We start from the raw sequence: 18,824 nt of genomic DNA, 5'->3' as shown, positions 1-18,824 counted from the left end.
GGACCTCTAGTTCTTGCGTACGCAAGCCGCTTGTGTCCCCTAATCTAAATCTCTATATTCAGTTATCTCGTGACGTTGTTACCGGCTTACTCACCCAAGTCGTTCACTCACAGCGAGCTGTTGCTCGTTTGCCAAGGTATCACTACGTTCATCATTGTTTCCGGATGCAGCCTGGTGTGCAACATCATCTACAGAGACCGCTGTGAACCTCAAGTGTTCTGCCTCTGCCGGGTTCGTTCAAGCAGGACTCTTCAGTCTTGCTTTGTTTGTGGCAGCAGTAACCCAAATACAAGCATTGTGGAAACTGACGGAGGTTTATGTGGGGCTTTTTATCTCCGCAATTTTGCTCGTCTATCCTCTGTGCAGTGTCATGGCCAATGCAGAACTAGTGAGCTGGCTTGCATACCCCTGCGTCAGTAGCTGCACAATTTTGCCTTACGGTCTCTTGGATTATCATGTTGGTAATAGCTGGACTGTTTGTGTACTGGTACACTACAAACTATAGTGAAAGTTCCACTGTGGTGTGCAAAGTTTTCCATGCAATGATTGTGCCAGTGTTTTTACCAGGAGTACTATTAGATCCAAACCTTGTGTACCTTGAAGGTGGCGCCAATCTCGGGGCGTTTGTGCTCCTCGAGGTATTTAAGACATTGTCGATTCCACCACTAGGGCCGCGCATATAAAGTGCTTTTGCCATGTTTGTTGACAAAAGAAGATGCCGGAGCATTCATTCTAACACTCGCCTGCCTGTTCATTTGGTGTGCTGCATCCCTACTGCTCTTTCCGGAATAATTTGGCGACCCAGAGAGAATGCCCATTTTACTTGGCGTTACAGTGGCTCTTGGCAATGCAGCATGTTGTTGGGTTGTAACTTGGAAAACACCAGTGGCCCGGCACATCAAAGACTGTGGAGGGGACACTTGCTGCCATTGTCACACAGTTTGGATTCTATTTTCCATTGCTATTTATGGCTGTGCCAACTGTGTGGCACCAGAACACACTATTGTTGTGGTGCTCTGCCTAGACTTGTACCTTGAAGCATGTGCAACTCAAATGGACAATTTAGCACTTCTGTTTTTTTGTACCCTATGATGAGAGCCTTGTATGCTTTGCAATGACAACTTTCTATGTTAAATGACAGTGAAGCATTGGTGCTGCCTCAGCAGGGTTACTATCTAGCACAAGAATAAATACAAGGCTATTTTGCAATAAAAAGACATGAACTATGTACTTTATTTATGGTACAATGCACAGTGGACTCTGCCACTAAGCCCCTTAACATCTTAAGAGGGTGAAAATAAATAATGAACCGGTGCTGTGACATGACTATGCAACACGGTCAAACAATTCTGACAGAACACTGTCATACTGAATAACATCTGTGGAGGTAGACAACTCGGTGACATAGTGCTCTAGCTCTGTGTCAACATTAGCAGGAGCTGCTTTAGTTGTCTGCCTTGCAGGAGTCACTGCAGTCATCCCTCTACGCTTTGGTGCTTTCAAAGATGACTTGTCCCAATTGTAAGGTGGACGGGTTGCAAGCACAGGGTTGTATCCAGGGGACCCACTCCCACTCTCCTCTGTTGGGAAGAGAAGTTTTTTTATCATTCGTACATATTCCTCAGCAGACTTGCAGCTGCTCAAGGACTGCAATTGAGAACTCCTGGTTTCACAAGTAGAGTCAGAGCCAGCTGCATTATTGGAAGTGCCAGATGAGCTGCTTTCGCTTGGTTTTGAGCTTATGGAACTGAGCTTGCTGGACGTGGGGCTGAGGACAGGTTGCAAGATGTCTGGAACTACCTGCTCACTCCGAACACTACCTTTTCTTTTTCTACGCGGAGTGTGTTCCACTTCTCTTCTTGTCACTGCCTGCAGGCATTTCTGTGGCATTGTCACCGTTTTATTTGAGTGGGCTCCACCATGTTGCGTCTGTGCTTTTGTAATTCTCTTGGACTTTCGTTTGGTTATCGGTACGGCCAGGGCTTGGTTGATCATGGCCAACTTGTCCATTATTGCACAGCCAGTATGACTGGTGTTTTGCCCCGACAGCAGAGTAGGTTCTTTTCTTTCTTCCCTTTCCTTGCTTTGGTGTGCTGCACTTGTGCCTGTATCTGCACTTGCGGTGCTGGCAGGTGGCTTCCACCCTCTTGTCCTCTTCTCAACATGTGCTGGTGTGTCCGACGAAGAAACAGCTGCAGTCTGCGTATTGCTTGTGTTGACTAGGTTGGGAGGGAGCTTGACCACAATTTTCTGCATTCTGTTTCGTAGACCCAAAACTGAAAAGACAACGGCCTGCCCCTGAATCGTGGTGTCAATCACTTTCATTCCAGTTCCCATGGAAACCGTAGTGACACCCTTCTGCACTTTATCATTCGAAGGCTTGTTGCTGAAAATACTCGACGATGGCTGCAACAATGCAGCAGAGGTGCACTGCTGCAATGTGCCAGAGTCAGCCCTTGCACTACTAGTCGCTCTGACAGTACTGGCGGGTGTTGCACTCCTCTTTCTCTTTAAACTGCCAGTAGGAGGCCGACGCAAAGTAGAAGGTGCCAGTGGAAGGCAGCCAGCTCTACTCCTTGCATGGTTTTCCAACACAGTGTACTCTAAAATCTTAAGGTCAATGGGATTCACAAGAGGTTCCTGTGTCAACAAGGTATCCTGCGGTCCACCAATTTTCATATTCCACACGCTCTCTGCAATGTACAATGACGCTGTAAGGGGATCCTCTACAGGACCCAGTTTGTGAGCCACAGGTTTGTTTGGCAAACCAGAGATTTCAGTGATAGCATTTGACGCAGTGGAATGTTCACAGTGCTCTATTTCTGCGCGTGTAGTGCCTTTGTGTGCCTTCTGTGGAGGCCCCAGTAGCTCCACTGATGAGGTTTCATTTGCTACCACTGAGCCTTCTGGTGAGCTAGCCTCACTTCTACATGGTGGACAGAACCAACCAGTGGTAGCCCTTGACACAAGGTTTTTATGGTGCCCGTGCATACCCTCGGTATCTGCTTGTTCGTCACACAAGGGTTCTGATAGTGATGTGGCTTCAGCCGTTGCTGTGATGTTAGCTTGCAATGTCTTGCCAATGCCGTGCAGGAGTGGCAGTTCTTCAATGGCACTAGACTGAGGTAAAGATTCATAGCAGTTGACAGCACTTGCGGTACCTTCTCCTTCCTTCACCAGATATCTGGTCACCTCTATTGAGGGTGCTGCATTCATGGCCCCTGGATTTCCTGGTAAGCTTCCCTCAGTTCTGCTTTGAAATCTAGACAGTCTACCAGGAGCACATGGAAAAGCAACAGGGTCAACGTAGCTGTCAATACCTTGAGTGTTTATCCCTACTTCTTGTGAACACATAGGTAGCTCCGATGACGTAGTCTCCTCTGCTACGACAGATATTTCTGGTAAGCTTGCTTCATGGGAGCTTGGTTGGCAAGGTAATTCACTGACTGCACAAGACGGAGCAAGAGGGTGGTCAGAGGTAGCAGCAGCTTCAGTGCCCCCTTCTCCATTTAACGGTCCGATTTGGTCAGTTGGGGGTTTCATCACTACTTTCAAGTTTCCTGGTGAGCTTGCTTCATTTATACTTTGCGATTTGAAAAGCTCATTATCAGTATTTGGTAAATCAAGGGATTTATGGCAGTGCAGTCCACTGCCGGTGCCTTCTCCCTCTTTTTGTAAAGACCTGGGCAGCTCCACTGAAGGAGTTTTATTCACTACTGCCAACTGTTCTCGTAACTCTGCCTCACTTACACTTTGCGAACTGGATGGGGAACCTGGCAGGCTAGAAAGAATGTGGTCAGTGGCGGCACTTTCTGCGTTCCCACATTTCAGTAACGGTTTAGGTGGCTGCATTGATATTTCAATTTCACTTGCTATTAAGTTTTCTGCTAAGGTTGCTTCACTTCTGTTAGGCAAGTTCAACAGCTCAGTGCTGAAGTCTTTCGAAACAGCGAGGTTGTGTTGATCTGCTCTTTGCTTTTCTTGACAAGATGTAAAGGTATTCGGCGAAGCAAGCGTGCTTACTACGGCTAAGCCTTCTTTTATGCCTACATCTCTTCCATCAAGCAGACTTTGAGGCTTTATTGTAGTTTCTACAATGGCAGGTTGCTGATTAGCTGCAGTTTGAGTATTAGCCCGCTCTTCCCTCAGAGATTCGGCCAGATCTGACATTTCACTAGCTATCTGGTCACTCTTTGGTTGGCCTACTGTGCTTAGCATGCCACGCATATCACCACAATGTCTCACTGAATCACTGAAATTATGGTCTGTTGTATTTTTAGCCCCTTGCTCTTGTGACAGTGCAGATAGGTTTGTGGGTGAAGTTTCACAGGGTAATGCCAAGTTCTGTCTTTTGTGAAAAAATCTGCTCTCCGTGTCCACTGTGTCAGATTCTCCCACAGATGTGAAGGCAGCGTTAGTTACAATGGCACTTGAAACAGGTACAACCATCCCCTCCTCCATGGTCAATTCCATAGAACTGTTTTCTGTGGCACACGCACTGTCTGCACTTTCAGTGGCAGCACCAAATGACGCATAACCTTTTTCTAAATTTATTGAGATATTTTCACGAACTAGTGGCACTTTTGTTCCCTCCCTATGCTTGTGCGCCAGGCTTGCAGATGGTGAGCTAACCACTTTCTGCTTTACAGCATCTCCCTCAACAGTATTTGTTTGTAGAGATGAAGATACCGGGGTAACGACTGCTTTCGCACACCTGAGACAATACGCAGAAATGTTTCTTGCTGCTGGCTCTTCTACCATTTGATGTGGATCTACTTTGAATGCACAATTTACTTCATCCTCTAGTTCTTCTGGCACCACCTCTTGCCACGAGTCAATAACACCACTTGCAAGGAGTGTGGGAGTTCGAACATTATTAGAGAGATGACAAGAGGGCTCCATTTCAGATGTAGCAACAATTTTCACTTTAAGTACTTTTCCCATTTGAAGCATGTTGACCTTATCACACTTTTCATCAGCATTTTTTTTCTGCTTTGTCTCTGGGCAGAGATTAGGGCTCGTAGGTTCACGATTAACAACACAGAAAGGATGTTCTGATGAAGCAACAACTTTCACTGCCACCGCCTTGGGTATCAGAGACATGCAGAAAACACTACCTCCTCCTGTGTCATTGCATTTCTTTGTCTTCACTTCCGATGGAGCACTGACACTCAGGGGGATGATGGTTGAATCATGAAACGCTGAGCCAGATGATGAAGCGGTAACTCTCGCTGCTGACGTTACAGCTGCAGCAGGTTTGTGGATAGAAGGATGTGACCTGTACCTATGGTCTGTGTTTACGCAGAGCGAGGTATTAGTGCCAAATGACTGAATGGGTGCACTGCCACAAGTGGTAACGGCAAGTACTTTGTCGATGGTGCCATGTCTCACCTCACTACAAGTGGAGGCAGAAGTATCACGTGCACTATAGACATGTTCCTCTTCATCCACACACACCTCGGAGTTGGTGCACAGCGATTCATTGGTTGCATTGTCACAAATGTTTACGGTGGGCTCTCCAACTGGTTTGATGAACACCTGTCCCGCATCGCCACAAGTAGAGGAAGAAGTGTGACATGTCCTGTACATATGTTTCACTGGGTTGACGTGCACTGGGGGCTCGGCACACAACAATGCTGTGGGTGCACTGTCACGAATGCCAACTGTGGGCTCTCTAAATGGGTTGGCAGTTGCCTGTACTGTGTCCCCACTGATGGAAACAGCAGCACCTTGACACAACCTGTCCCTGTGTTTTTCCAGGTGCAAGTCTGGTGATGGGTTGGCTCTGGATGCAGTAGGCACCTTGTCACAAATATCAACAGCATGTCTTCGAAAGGGTTCAGTTGTCACCTTTTTCGTGCCAGCGATGGTGGCAGAAGTATGATGTGTTCTGCTCTTCTGATTGTTCGAGTCCAAACCTGCTGAAGGACTGGCGCTTGATGTGGGTACTTTGATGCAATGATGATGATATCCTCCATCACTGTCACACCATTTGACTGGACGTGGCTCCGTGAAAATTTCACGCAATTTGGGCATGTCTATCTCGACGAGATCTGCCTGAATATTGCCATTTACCATGTCTGAACACTGTGAAGAAAAAAAGAAAAATCAATGCTTAAACACTTGGTTGAAATAATGACTGAGACAACATGCTACATATGCTTGCAAAACATCTGCACTGCGTGTTTGGATAAAATGATAAAAGTAAACCAGGGTTTTGTCACGCAATGCAATAAACTGCAATGAACAGCTGCAGGCTTACTCAGTAAGAAGGAAGTGCAACTACAGTGCAGAGAAGTTTAGATCATATCCTACTAGCAAACTACAAAGATGTCAAAGAAGTCTTTACTCAAATGCTCCTTCAGTAAACATGACTGAATTTGGAACACAAGCTGTAATAAACACAAGTTCCAACACTGGGAAGTGCCAGTGTTTGTGTTGGGGTCACAATAGAAATATCTGACCAACCTAAAGGGACACCAAAAAGGAACATTAAATCAGTTTGTACTGATGAAGCATTTTTGAAGACCTTTAACCCTTTCAAGGTCGATGACGTAAATATATGGCGCTGCGAACGAGTCCAAAATGGTCGATGCCGTATATTTATGGCGCCATCTGTACGTTTAAAAAGCGCGCCAATTTCCCCATTTTTTCTTTCCTGGCATGTGCTGCCACTAAGTGGGAATACATGGAATTTTTTTCTCGCGCCTCCTCCTCTCGGTTTTCGTTGCATGGTTTGTTTTAGAGCTAGTTTGCTCCAGCATGTCTGTATACTAACGCTCACGCATTGGCGTGCACGTGGGAGGGCAGTGGTTTGGGTTTTCTTCTGCGGGCGGTTTCAGTTTCTTGCGCTCACAAAACTGATGGCTATCTCGTTACTAATTGCTCAAAGGGCGGCTGCCTGTTTCTTGCTTGTTTAGAGCTCACAGAGGTGAGCATAGGAAGGATGCCGCCATGCATGCGTTTCCTTTTCTTTTGTTGAGGAGACTCGCGATATCTAATTGCCTCTGGTTGGTGATAAGATGCAAGATTAGCGGAAGTTTGTCACAAGTTTTGCTTTTTTTGACGGGCACACAGCCACAGAGTTTTCTTGGGTGCGCTCACCTACGCAGTTCGATTAGGCTATGGACGTAAATATTAGTGTAAGAGCAGGAACATTTGAGACTTGCGAAATATTCTCGTGTGCACATATTCTAAGGCTTGAACTATAACAATGCATCAAAATTTTAATTCTTATAGGATTATTTCCTTTTTTATTCTTGTTATTCATGAATAAAGAGCACATTTATTTGAACATACTGCTAGCCTCACATTTGAGGCTGTTGCAGGAAAGGGGCAGGATACATATTCAAGAGAACACAGTTCAAGTAGGCGCGGTGTTAAGAATGGCCGTACGGGCCAGCTTTCAGCCCGCTGCACGTGTTCCAAGCCCACCAGACAGGGATCCATTCCGAGAACTGCGGACGGCCGGCAGCCACGTGGCGCGCGATCAACTCCGGAAATTGGTACTTGGCCGAGCCACCCGGGACAAAGCAGTTCTACGAAGCCCTCTGACGTCGGCACTGAAAGCTGGGCGGGTACCGAGAACTGCGGATGACCGGCAGCCACGTGGCGCGCGATCAACTCAGGAAATTGGTACTTGGCCGCGCCATCCGAGACGGAGCAGTTCTACGAGGCCCTCGGTCGTCGACTCCGGAGCCTTTGTGTGTATGGGTTCGCACCTGTGTGTTTGCGTGTGTGTGGGCGTAAACGATAGTGCGGGGCGGCGGCAAGTTTACAATGCTTGGACGAACCTTCCCGACCATTCGTGCTCCGTCCACGACCGAACGATGACGTCAAACTATGACGTCAAGCGGAGAGCTTATAAGCAGCGTTTGCCGGCTGCTAGGGAGTGCTCTGTCATGCTCGAAATGTAGTAGTGAGCTGTGTGCTCGTAAACTGTTTGCTGTATGTTAGTTTTGCGGGCTCCATATGGGAGTCGCGCTAGTCTGCCAATGTATCCTGCTTAAACTGTTAATATGTAAATAAATCCTGTTCACCGAGTTCCTGTCTACGACCTTCATCTCCTTCAAATGGTGGCAGCGGCGAGATAGTCCGACGACTCCTACATCTGGTCGACGGCGGTAGGATCGTCCGACAACTCTGACAGGGGACATAGGTAAGTTTAGGTGAACAAGGCAGTACATATGCACTCTATATTCATTATACAAATGCTATAAAAGGAGGGGGGGGGGGAAGTAGTAAACGCCATGTTGGATGTTCATTGCGCAAGAGATAAGACTTGGCAGGTACTGGGGGAGTCATGAGCAGAAAAACACACACACACACACACACACACACACACACATATTTATATAAGGGCAGGATACAAGACATTGATAAGTGAATCAGAATGGCATTGCACGACGCAGCTCGCCTACGTGCAGATCGTAGCTACAAAGCATTGTTTGATAACTTGGCGATAAATGTTTCGAGTGATGCGCAGGTGACAACGTCATCAGGCAACGTGTTCCATTCACGGATTGCATGTGGAAAAAAGGAGCACCTGAATATGTCGTTGTGAAATCTGTATTCTGTTAAGTGCTTGGTGTGTTTTGTTTGAGAACTACCTGTATCTGTCTGTAGTAAGTAGTCACTCGCATTGATTTTCATACCGCCATTAAGAAGAAGGAAAAGAAACTTAAGACGAAGTAGTCGAGCTCGATTTTGTATGGTGGGAAGTTCAGCTTGCCGTAATAGTTCTGCGGGGGAGTCAAGACGGTGATACGTATTAAAAATAAATCTAATCGCTTTCCTTTGTACGCTCTCCAATTTTGCTATGTACAGTTTACGGAAGGGAAACCAACATACTATTCCATAATACAGTATAGGGCGAACTAGTGACAGGTATGCTAAGCGTTTAGTATCTATTGATGAGGATCTAAGCGAGCGTTTTAATGAGTATAAAACTGCCAGTGCTTTATTAACAATATATGTTAACTGCTTGCCCCATTTAATATCTGATGAAATTATGATGCCTAAATATTTATACTCTACTACTTTTTTGAACATCTGTCCTTGTAGATAATATGGATAATTCATGGGCGCTCTTTTATTCGTCACTGTCATACAAACTGATTTTTCTGTGTTAATCCCCATCTGCCACATTTGGCACCATTGTGTTATATTTTCAAGTGCACTGTTTAAGGTTATCTGGTCATCACGACAGGTTATTTCCTTGTAGATAACGCAGTCATTTGCAAAGATTCTTACTGTGGCATTAGTATTAATGTTTAAATCATTGATAAAAAGAAGAAAGAGGATAGGAGCTAAAACAGCACCTTGTGGGATGCCAGATAGCACATCGCCGCAATACGAAGAGTGGTCTTTGAAACATACATATTGACGTCGACCTGCAAGATAGCTTTTTATCCACTTGGTGATGTTGTTATCACCGAGGTAGTGGATAAGTTTCTGAAGTAACTTTGGATGGGAAACCCGATCGAACGCTTTGGATAGATTTTGGAATATCATATCGGTTTGACTGCATTTGTCCATTGTAAGCGCTAAGTCGTGGATTGTCTCAATAAATTGAATAGTCGTAGATAATCCTCTTCTAAAGCCATGCTGATTAGGGACAATTAAATTATTTTTTTCTACGAATGATATTGTGTGTTTTAGGATTATATGTTTGAGGATTTTGCCGGCCGTACAAGTAAGCGAGAATGGTCGGTAATTTGCTGTGCTGGTAAGGTCACCGGATTTATGTTTTCCATTTAGCAGTTTTCCATTTCACCGGAACTTCGCCCATTTGCAATGATTTTACAAAAATAATCAGCAAGAACTTGGACATCCATTACGCGTAGCGCTTCAAGAATGCATTTGGTATGTTGTCAGGACCACAAGATTTTTTTGGGTCTATTTCATGTAAGAGGGAAAAAAATTCCCGATTCGGTTATGATTAAGTCTAGTTTCACTGTGTTGCTCGGAAGAAGATTGAGGTTGGCTTGTTTACCGTTGTCTTGTGTAAATACTGAAATAAAGTATTCATCGAACTCTGTAGCCTTTGCCATAGCTTCAGTTGGTGATGGATTACTGGTCTGACGTGACTTCGAATTAAGGTATCGCCAAAGCTTAGACGGAGATGTTTTGATAAAATTACTTAGGGTGACATTCATGTATTCATCTTATGCCTTTTTTACGGCTGCCTTTAGTGCCAGGGAGTGTTCGTGTATTTTAGTAGTGTAGCCTGGTATGGGTAGTTTATTTCTCAGTTTCCTTAATCTGGCAATCTTTCGCTTTAGTTGTATTACGTTTCTTGTTATCCAAGGGTTTGTCTTACGTACTGGTTTGATCTTTGTGGGAATATATTTTGATAACCAATGCTGAATGATTTTTTCAAATGTTGACCATAATCCATCTATTGAAACTGTAGGATCATTCGAGAACGATTTAAAAGTGGAGTAAGAGTGATCTAGATAATCAAGAACGCTGACGTCGTCAGCATTCGCCCAGTAAAAAATTGGTGGACTCCCTTTTTGGGTAGGCGGAGGTGTGCCTAACAGTAAGGAACATTTAGTAGCTTTGTGGTCCGATATGCCGTCGAGAACTTCCCATAAAACACTGTCTTCTGCAATAGCATCACTCACAAACGTCAAATCGAGTACATTCCTGCTTTTTGCAGTAACACGTGTTGGCTCCCGTATGATTTGTCTAAGGCCAAGATTAAAACATACGTCAAGTACCTCTGCGTGAGTTGTATCAGCAATGTTATCAAGGGAGTCCCGTGCTATACTAGCAAGGTTAAAATCCCCCGTAAGGATTAGCTTTGTAGTATGTGTAAAAAGATTTTCTATATAATTTGCTAGCACGTGTAGCATATCATGGGAAGTATTAGGGGCTTGGTACATGGTGCCTAAAAGAGGGAGGATTTATCTGTCATGATTTTGCACCAAAGTACTCCAGCATCAACCATTTCCTCATAGGTGCGACGTAAATATTTTCCCTTATCAAAATTGCTACGCCACCACCGCGAGAGGACCTATCTCTATGCATGACAGTATAACCCGGAGGGAAGATATCGCTGCTTGAAACCTCAGGAGAAAGCCATGCTTCGATTATTGTTACAATATCTGGTCTATGTTCTATAATAAATGCCTCAAGTTCAGTGCTTTTGTTTACAACACTTCTGGCATTTATGTTCACTATCACTAGGCTGGAGGGCGTTTCATGCTTAGTGAGTTTTTTTTTTTCTGTCGGACGGCAGGTTTCTTTCCCACGGGCACTTGGGCTCCTTTATGTTCGTCCCAGACGTAAACTTGGCCATTTCCTTTTAATCTTGTCGTACACAAGTGTAACTTTTTTGCCCCTCTCTCGCTTGCTCTTGCTGCTGTTGCAAAGTTTTTCTGATATTACACACACGGATAGAAAAATCTTCACCCACAGATATGTTGGAATTCTTTAGCTTGGAGCAGTTCTTCATTATGTTCGCCTTGTCCTCAAAACATTGCAACTTGAACATATATACCAACACAAAATATTTTTTTCTCACTTTATGGTCGCTCTAGAAAAATTCCAGTAAATTTTTTTCGAAATAGGTCCCTCAGAAGAATTGGAATCTGCAATAAAAAAAAATAGACCCTGAAAGCGTTAATTTTGTTAAATTCGTGGTAATATGTTGATCATTAGAAGTTTCACGGAAGTCAAAGTTCAATTTTTCAAATTTTGTGGCGAAACCCTAGTAGGTAACATCAGCGCGATGTCACAGATTTCAAAGTATTTCTCACATTTGGGCCATTGTTGCTCAGTCAGAAGTTCTTAACGCTTTACAAATTCAGTGCGTGGCTCTTTTAGAATACAATGTAGTCCATTTTTATATATTAAAATTTAACTAGACCAGAGCAGACGCTTCGAAAATCCACGATCTCACAGTGCGTTGGAGCAGAAACGTTTTTGTGACTTTTCTGGCTTATCAAGTGTCTTATTGTAGCAAGAGTGCCTTTTCTGTATTTTGAATGGGTAATTTACTAACAAAGCTCAAAAAGCTTTTCACTTTATTGTCCATATAAGTGAGTATATTTGCATCTGTAATGGCACAAGTGTATTTGATTCAGCATTATGCAGAGTTATATTGGATGTTTCAATGAATACTTCAATATTTGAAAATAGTGTTTCTTATATTAAAGTGATCATTCCTTCGAAATTACAGTGTCAGCAGTAGCGTACATGAGAGAAGTGAGATGTGGTAATTAACCACGATAATTAACTAAAATCACCTAATGCTATTATTATATCTGGCATTGTAATTAAGAACAAGGGCAAGATCCCTTATGGAAACGTCAATAATTCACTAAACTCACCTAATGCTATTAAGTATTATTGTAATTGAGAACGAAGGCAAGATCCCTCGTAGAAACGTTGGCTGCAGTGGCATTCTTATTTCGACCACTGTTGATCATTTCAAACCTCAATCTTCCTGTGAACTTGTATCTTGTTTGGAATTATTGTAACTGAGAAATTGAAGCAAGTGGTACATGAATGCTTTGTTGAAATTTAGATATGAAAAAATGTGACACCCCTCGGAGCTGTAGTGAGACAAACTTGGGCACTTTGGACACATGAAACCAAAACGGTGGCTTGAGCGCACATGTAGCCACACCTATCATAGCTACGAAAGGGATACTACCCCTACCCCCCAGCCGGGAAACAGCATAGAGGGCGGCTACTTCTACACTGATGAGAAACTCCAGGGCCCAACCAACTGCCACAGGTACCTATAGATTTCACATATTTGTGCTGCTCTGAATAAGGGACTACATGATTGTGATCAGACAGGATACATTCTGGTAAAGAAGGCAAGATGATGAGTACTGGTTTAGTTAAATTTTCCAGTGCTTATACTACACTATATAATAAGGTTCTATGTGTAATGCACATATAATTAGAGCAAGCTTAAAGAATTGCATATTGAGGATCGTACACAGCACATAGCACTTGCACATAAAGTGGTCCACACATCTCAGATGGAGGAATGGGCCTGGTTAAGAGGGACATACATGTCAAATGGTAAATCATTCAATACTAACTATACATTCATTAACAAGACCATTAAATGATAGTAAAAGCTTTTTCAGAACTGCACCAAATCAGCAGGGCATGTTCATGGGGAATATTGGTGTTAAAACAGTGCAGACAAACTATGTAATTTATAAACACACATCAAAGACCGCATCACTCCCATAACCACAGCAAAACTATGCTGCTCGTCTTTGCTCATTTCTCCCCTGCAGATGTCAATGCTGCGAATAACACTGTGAGCAAATGCTCTCTTCGGCTCTCCTCCAAACTTGGCAGCGCATGCAAATTCTTTTTTGAGATGTCTGTGTATAAGGCTTAAGAACACACACCAGTAGAAATAATAAATGCACATAAGCTATAATACAGAACAGGTGCCACCAGGTAATGTGCTGTCGGGCCTACGCTGATATTCGCTAAGTTCTGTTCGCTATGGCCAGTTAGGCTTAAGTTAAGGCTCAAACTACTGCAGCAATTTCTTGTGGACATTGCAAAAATATGCTGACATAGCCTTTTGCACTGCACCAGACAGTATTTGCTTTTGTGCTGCTCTATGCAAAGTAGGACATACTTTGCATAATTTTCTTTGCCTGAAAATGCCACCCGAAGTTTGAAAGTTTAGCTTGAACGAACTGGCCTGGCTGCGTTAATGCAACATTTCTAATTGTAATCAGCTCTATTCATCAGCAGGCAACAGAACACCAGCTGATGCCTCCCAGGGCTTACACAATACACCATTTAAATGAATTAGCATCTGATCGTATTAAGGCTTACATGCACAACCATTGTACCCGCCAGCCCTGCATCTCCAAATAACCACGGTCTATTGCATAACGCGTCTTGCCCCTTTGTTATTGTCTATTTTTATCATCATAATCCAGTTTAACTCATGTGTTAATTTTCATGCAAGGATCTCTCTCAATGCGTTTTTCGGAGAGGGAAAAAACCGTTACAACTGGGACGGCGCAATATGCAACTGCGGGAGATCTTTTTACCCAAACACGCGCACTTTGCCCTCATTACTGTAGCACCATGCCTGTTAGCTGCGCCTTTAATACAAAGTGCTGACTGCCGGTAAGTAAAACGCGAGTTTCTGGACTTACCTTCAAGTTGCTGCACATCTTCACTGCTTCGGTCGGTCCGACTGGGTAAAGGAGTATTGGACTCTTCAGTCCATCGCTCCGACATCGCTCGCACCATCCTACGATCTTCTGAAACGACATCTGAAAACAATTACATGATTAAACAGTTTTAAACAGGATCGAGAAGTCATCAAAAACTGCTGCTCCATTATATCAATGCAAGACAGTCCTCTTACTTTAATTTCTGACGATGAGAGCACGTACCTAGCGCTGTCCCAAGTTCTAAGACATTCTCCTCTGTCAAGACGTTTATCACAACACGTGAAAATGGCCGGCTTGTTTTAAACAATCTCGCAACTACATTAGCGATCTGGCAGACTGAAAAGGACTGTGCGCACAGTGGATTGCCTAGAAACGTAGGGGCAGTAACTCTTTACTTCTAACAACGCGGGATGCACTGACACGGATCCGCGCACGTGCGTTCATACAGCGCTGCGAGTTCACTTACGATTGATGTTCGTCTGAAGGTGCTACTTCGTGCGGTAACGCAACAGGCCAGTTCTGTTCGCCGACATCCCAGCTACATTTTAGTTAAGGGAGCGTTGATGTGCCCGTTATTACAAATCGTTGTCACGCACAAGTCGTGTTCCATGTTCCTAAACGTAAACTAAACGTCGCGGCGCCGGCAGCGTCTTGCCGTAACCACGAGGATGTGCGTCTAGGGGCGCTAGCGTCGCTCGCACCGACCGCAGCCGACCAAACATTTGATGCGCGGCCAGCGCGGCTCCCCAGACGACTCCACACAGAATCGACTCCTGCAACGCACGAAAGTGACGTCACTTTAATAAATTAAACTAAAAACAACTGAAATATATCAAATCTTACTAAACAATGCATTGAACCAGTGCCTCCTCTATACTTCAGTGCCCGGCAGACGAGCGGACGAGCGCTACAACAACATAGGCCGCCGCAGGCGTTCCGCCGATAGGCGCCGCCACCTAAACAGGGCACTCCTCCCTCATCCACGGCCGGGCTCGACTGGCAAGCGCGGCCCTCAACGCGCGTTTCTGCGCGTTGGCCGCACCACCCCACTTCTTTAATGTCTAATTTCGCAGCTCAGAGGTAGACACACATATATGTGGTTATTGTTCCTTGCTGTACGAATTGCGAAGCGAAAACGGTAACTAACGCTGTTATGCGCCGCCGCCCAGCAGTGTGCGTGCTCGCTTTCGGTTTAAAGGAAAAGCCAGCAGACGCGTTTCTGGGGCTGCCTGCGCAGTAATGTATAACATGGTGCGTACGAGAAATGACAGCAGCATTTATTATATTGGCTGTTGTCTCAAAGCTTGAGGCACTCCCTTGAAAGGGGCTTTTTGGCGAAGTACCTATTGCTTGTCCGTCACGGAGAATGCATAGTTAGATAGAAGAGGTCGCAGGAACCGCACAGAAATCAGTTCCATGAGTTTCAGCCTGTGTGGCTCGTCACTGTCCTTGCATTTCAACAGGTTGGGGCCACAGAGAGCAGGAACTGCATGTTCTACAAGACTAGTGAGGGGTTTCTCAAGGGCACGATTTTCCTTCAGTGTCTGTTCAGCAAACGTCCGCAGGGTGTCAAGGACAAATAGGAGCTGGTATGAAGAATAAGGCAATCCACCTCGATCTTGGCTGCGAGTGAATGTCAGGAGTGGCTGATTTGTTACTGGCTTTGTGCAAAGAGCTACACAGTTTTCGCAGTTCATTTTCTCTGTTATAACACGAGCAATGTAGCCTCCAATGTACATTTCCGTGGAAATCTGAAGGGAGGGCAAGTGCAGAGGCAGGATCATAGTGTTCAGTCGTTCTAGAACAGTCATTGCAGTTTTTGCGATTTCTGAGCGCGGCTGCGCTGGTTCTGCCGGTGTCTTTCGAAGCAATGCAGTGGACCTTCCTGCAGTCTCGCTGTGAGCAACGTAGGTATAAGTGCAGTTGAGGCAGCAATTCCTGTTTTAAGCACTTTCTCAAGTCCTGAAAGGGCTGCACGGACATCGAAGGTATCATTGCAACCCGAAGACATACGCAACGTCCCAAAGAGAGATTCTATGGGGTCACTGTTAAATTTGCGCGCAAGCACGAATGAAAACTTCTCAATACTCAGCAGGTATTTGATGCATGCCACAGTTGAAAACATAGTGATGAGAAATGCTTCATGTGTTTCCTTGGTCAAAAACTCCTTCGGATGGCTACATCTCTTTTTCAAATCCTCCAAGTACATCGGCATAGTAGCTTCAAGCCACTCAAGCCGCTCATCATCAACATTAACATAATGCCGGGCATCTGCAAAGTTCTGACGAAGGTGCTGCGTTGTGTTGCTTGTATCATGAAGAACAAACCAACGGTAAATGTACTTCATGAATGTAATACTAGGGCCTGCGCTTGCAAATGATGCGCTCCAAGTGTGACCCGCTTGTTCTTTCAGGTGCTCCAAGGCAGCAGTTACAGCAGGAGACAGCACCTGCACGGCCCTTCCGACATTCATCTTTTCAATATTGTTAGGGTAGACATGCTTGCGACTGAGGTAGCGCACTGGTCTTACTGTCAAGTATTTTTGAAACTCGTAGACAGCTTTGAGATGCGAAGATGATATTTCTCCTTTTGGCCCGATGTCATGGGCCAAGAACGGGGAGCGCACATTTTTCAGAACATGGCACAGATCAAAGCTTAGGAAAAGGGGTCGCTCAGGGTCACAGGCATGTTCAATCCGATAAGTGAGACAGCCATATCCCAGGAGCTTAAACGCATGCACATTTACTTTGTGATTGTCCGTAACGAGCCTTGTGATGCGAAACCCACAAGCTGCCACTTTCTTCATGATGAAGAGAACGAGCTCATAGAGTTGAGCGCAAGTCAGCTCTTTGGTAAAAAAAGTAGCCTACTGGGATTCTGTAGGACGTGGACAATCCGCTCATCACGAAACACAGCAGCGAGTTTGCTAACACAATATCCTTGTGGTCTGCCGAGCCAAGGTCTGCGTGGCCAACAAAACAATCTTGCTGCTTGTGGTACTCAAGTTTCTCTTTCACTCGTATCTCATCAACGATGCGAGAGCACACCTGGAGTGGGGTGCCTGCAAATTCTGGCATTCTGTTTTTAGTCGTGCTTCAACAAGTTTTGTGAAGCCCATCTCTCCATTCTGAATACCAACATATGCAGATAGAGTGTTTCTGCTAGGCAGTTTCAGAAGTTCCTTGCCCCGCATATGCTCATAGGACCTTGTTGATAAGTGCCTGAGAACAACAGCGGCGAGTTGTCTCCTCAGATCAAATTGGTCTTTTCTTCTGGAAGTTTCTGATTTGGTCGAGCAGAAACAACGCAGCAGGTTGCTTCTCCGAGGCTGCCTTTCTTATGTAACAAATTTAATCCGTAAGGCTGTCCTCTTTCAGGCGATTCAGCTCCAGGTTAAATCTGTCAACTCTCTGTCGAAGTTGCTGGATTTGTATCTTGAGATCTCTTTCTTTCCGATTCCATTTTGTCCTTTCCGCAATCAGCAAGCTTGGTGGCGCCCTGCTATCCACTTGGACGCTTCGATCACGCTTCGCCTTGTCTCCGCAATACCGGGCGTCGCACTGGCCCGCCGCCTCATGCGCGCAAAATGACACCTCCATGGAAGCGTCTTCTTCCTCCTCAGCCATTGGTTTGTCAGAGATTAAAGATGGCAGCAAGATCGATGGGGACGCGACAGCTTGAGAAGTATCCGTCTGTAGCACAACGGTAACACGTGCTCGCTTGATTACACTTCATGAACTTCTCTCCTGTACAGCTTTTGGTTGAAGATGACGGGGGCAGGGGCGTAGCCAGGGGGGGGGGGGGGGGGGCTTATGGGGCTTCAGCCTCCCCCCCCCCGAATTTTTTTCATGCTGTCCACGCACCACCGACAAATTCAACTCCCGGCGCCGGAAATCATTCTGGATTTTGTCTAAAATGTCTTTTTCACTCTCGAAAAGACATTTCACCGCGAACATTGCGAACTCGGGCTTGATTTCGCGGCAACGCCCATGTAGAGGGAGCCACATAACGCGAAGCAGCCCCACCCGAGCACAAAGTTTCAAGGGCGTTCTGATGGCGAACGGGCTCGCCGCGGCATCTCGCGGAGGCCGAGGAATCTGCGGAGCGCATGGATGTAAATTCCGAAACTTCATGGGTATAAATCTCAGGAACTTTTGATGTGAAAGGTGCATTGGCATTTCCAAAGTTGTGCTTTAGATTTTCAGTTGCGGAACTTCGTGGGTTTAATGCTGTTATAAACATTTGACGCCAAAGGTGCATTGACTTTTCTAAAGTATTATATCGGAACATACAACGAGACAAGCCAAATCAACACACTATCAGACAAGTTGACGATGAGACGAAGCGCTGTGGTGGTTCATTTGTGCCGTCATGTCACATAAAAAAATACCAACTTTTTTTTTTCACCTACGTCAAAGCATCCATGTCAAGACACTAAAGCCAGCCAAGGTAACTACGTTCTTTATTATTTTTTCTGTTTTGAGTTTTATTCGCGCGTACACATTGAGCCTCTTCAATTTTTTTGTTCTCGTTACCCTACCCGCCGGCTGCCAGAGCCAGCCAGAGCGCATACGTTTTTCTCGTGTTGCCGGGACCACCGCGCGGCGCACTTCAGTGCGCGTTCGGTTTGTTCTGGCCGAGTGGATT

General features: G+C 45.1%; 1 protein-coding gene across 5 annotated transcripts in view; it reads right to left on the bottom strand.

Annotated features, from left to right (window-relative positions):
* The window catches only part of LOC126547013 (dehydrogenase/reductase SDR family member 12-like), an 83,790-nt gene extending 68,751 nt beyond the window's left edge, over nt 1-15,039 (bottom strand). For 2 of the 5 annotated variants that reach the window (XM_055062978.2, XM_055062979.2), the window contains exons 1-2: nt 14,644-14,864; nt 14,157-14,276 (exon numbers count right to left, since the gene is read on the bottom strand). Coding sequence is in view for 3 of the 5 variants with exons in the window: in XM_072288906.1 (XP_072145007.1) it covers nt 1,327-6,087; nt 14,157-14,276; nt 15,021-15,032 (4,893 nt within the window). In the remaining 2 variants the exon portion in view is untranslated. Of the gene's footprint in view, nt 1-1,201; nt 6,088-14,156; nt 14,277-14,399; nt 14,611-14,643; nt 14,873-15,020 lie in introns of those variants that run through there. The other 3 variants (XM_072288906.1, XM_050194820.2, XM_055062976.2) reach the window with 3 other exon arrangements.
* Between the last annotated feature and the right edge of the window lie 3,785 nt (nt 15,040-18,824).

The sequence above is a fragment of the Dermacentor andersoni genome, chromosome 1 (assembly GCF_023375885.2).
Source record: "Dermacentor andersoni chromosome 1, qqDerAnde1_hic_scaffold, whole genome shotgun sequence".
Lineage (NCBI taxonomy): Eukaryota > Metazoa > Arthropoda > Arachnida > Ixodida > Ixodidae > Dermacentor > Dermacentor andersoni.
This window is presented reverse-complemented; position numbering and strand designations above follow the sequence as displayed.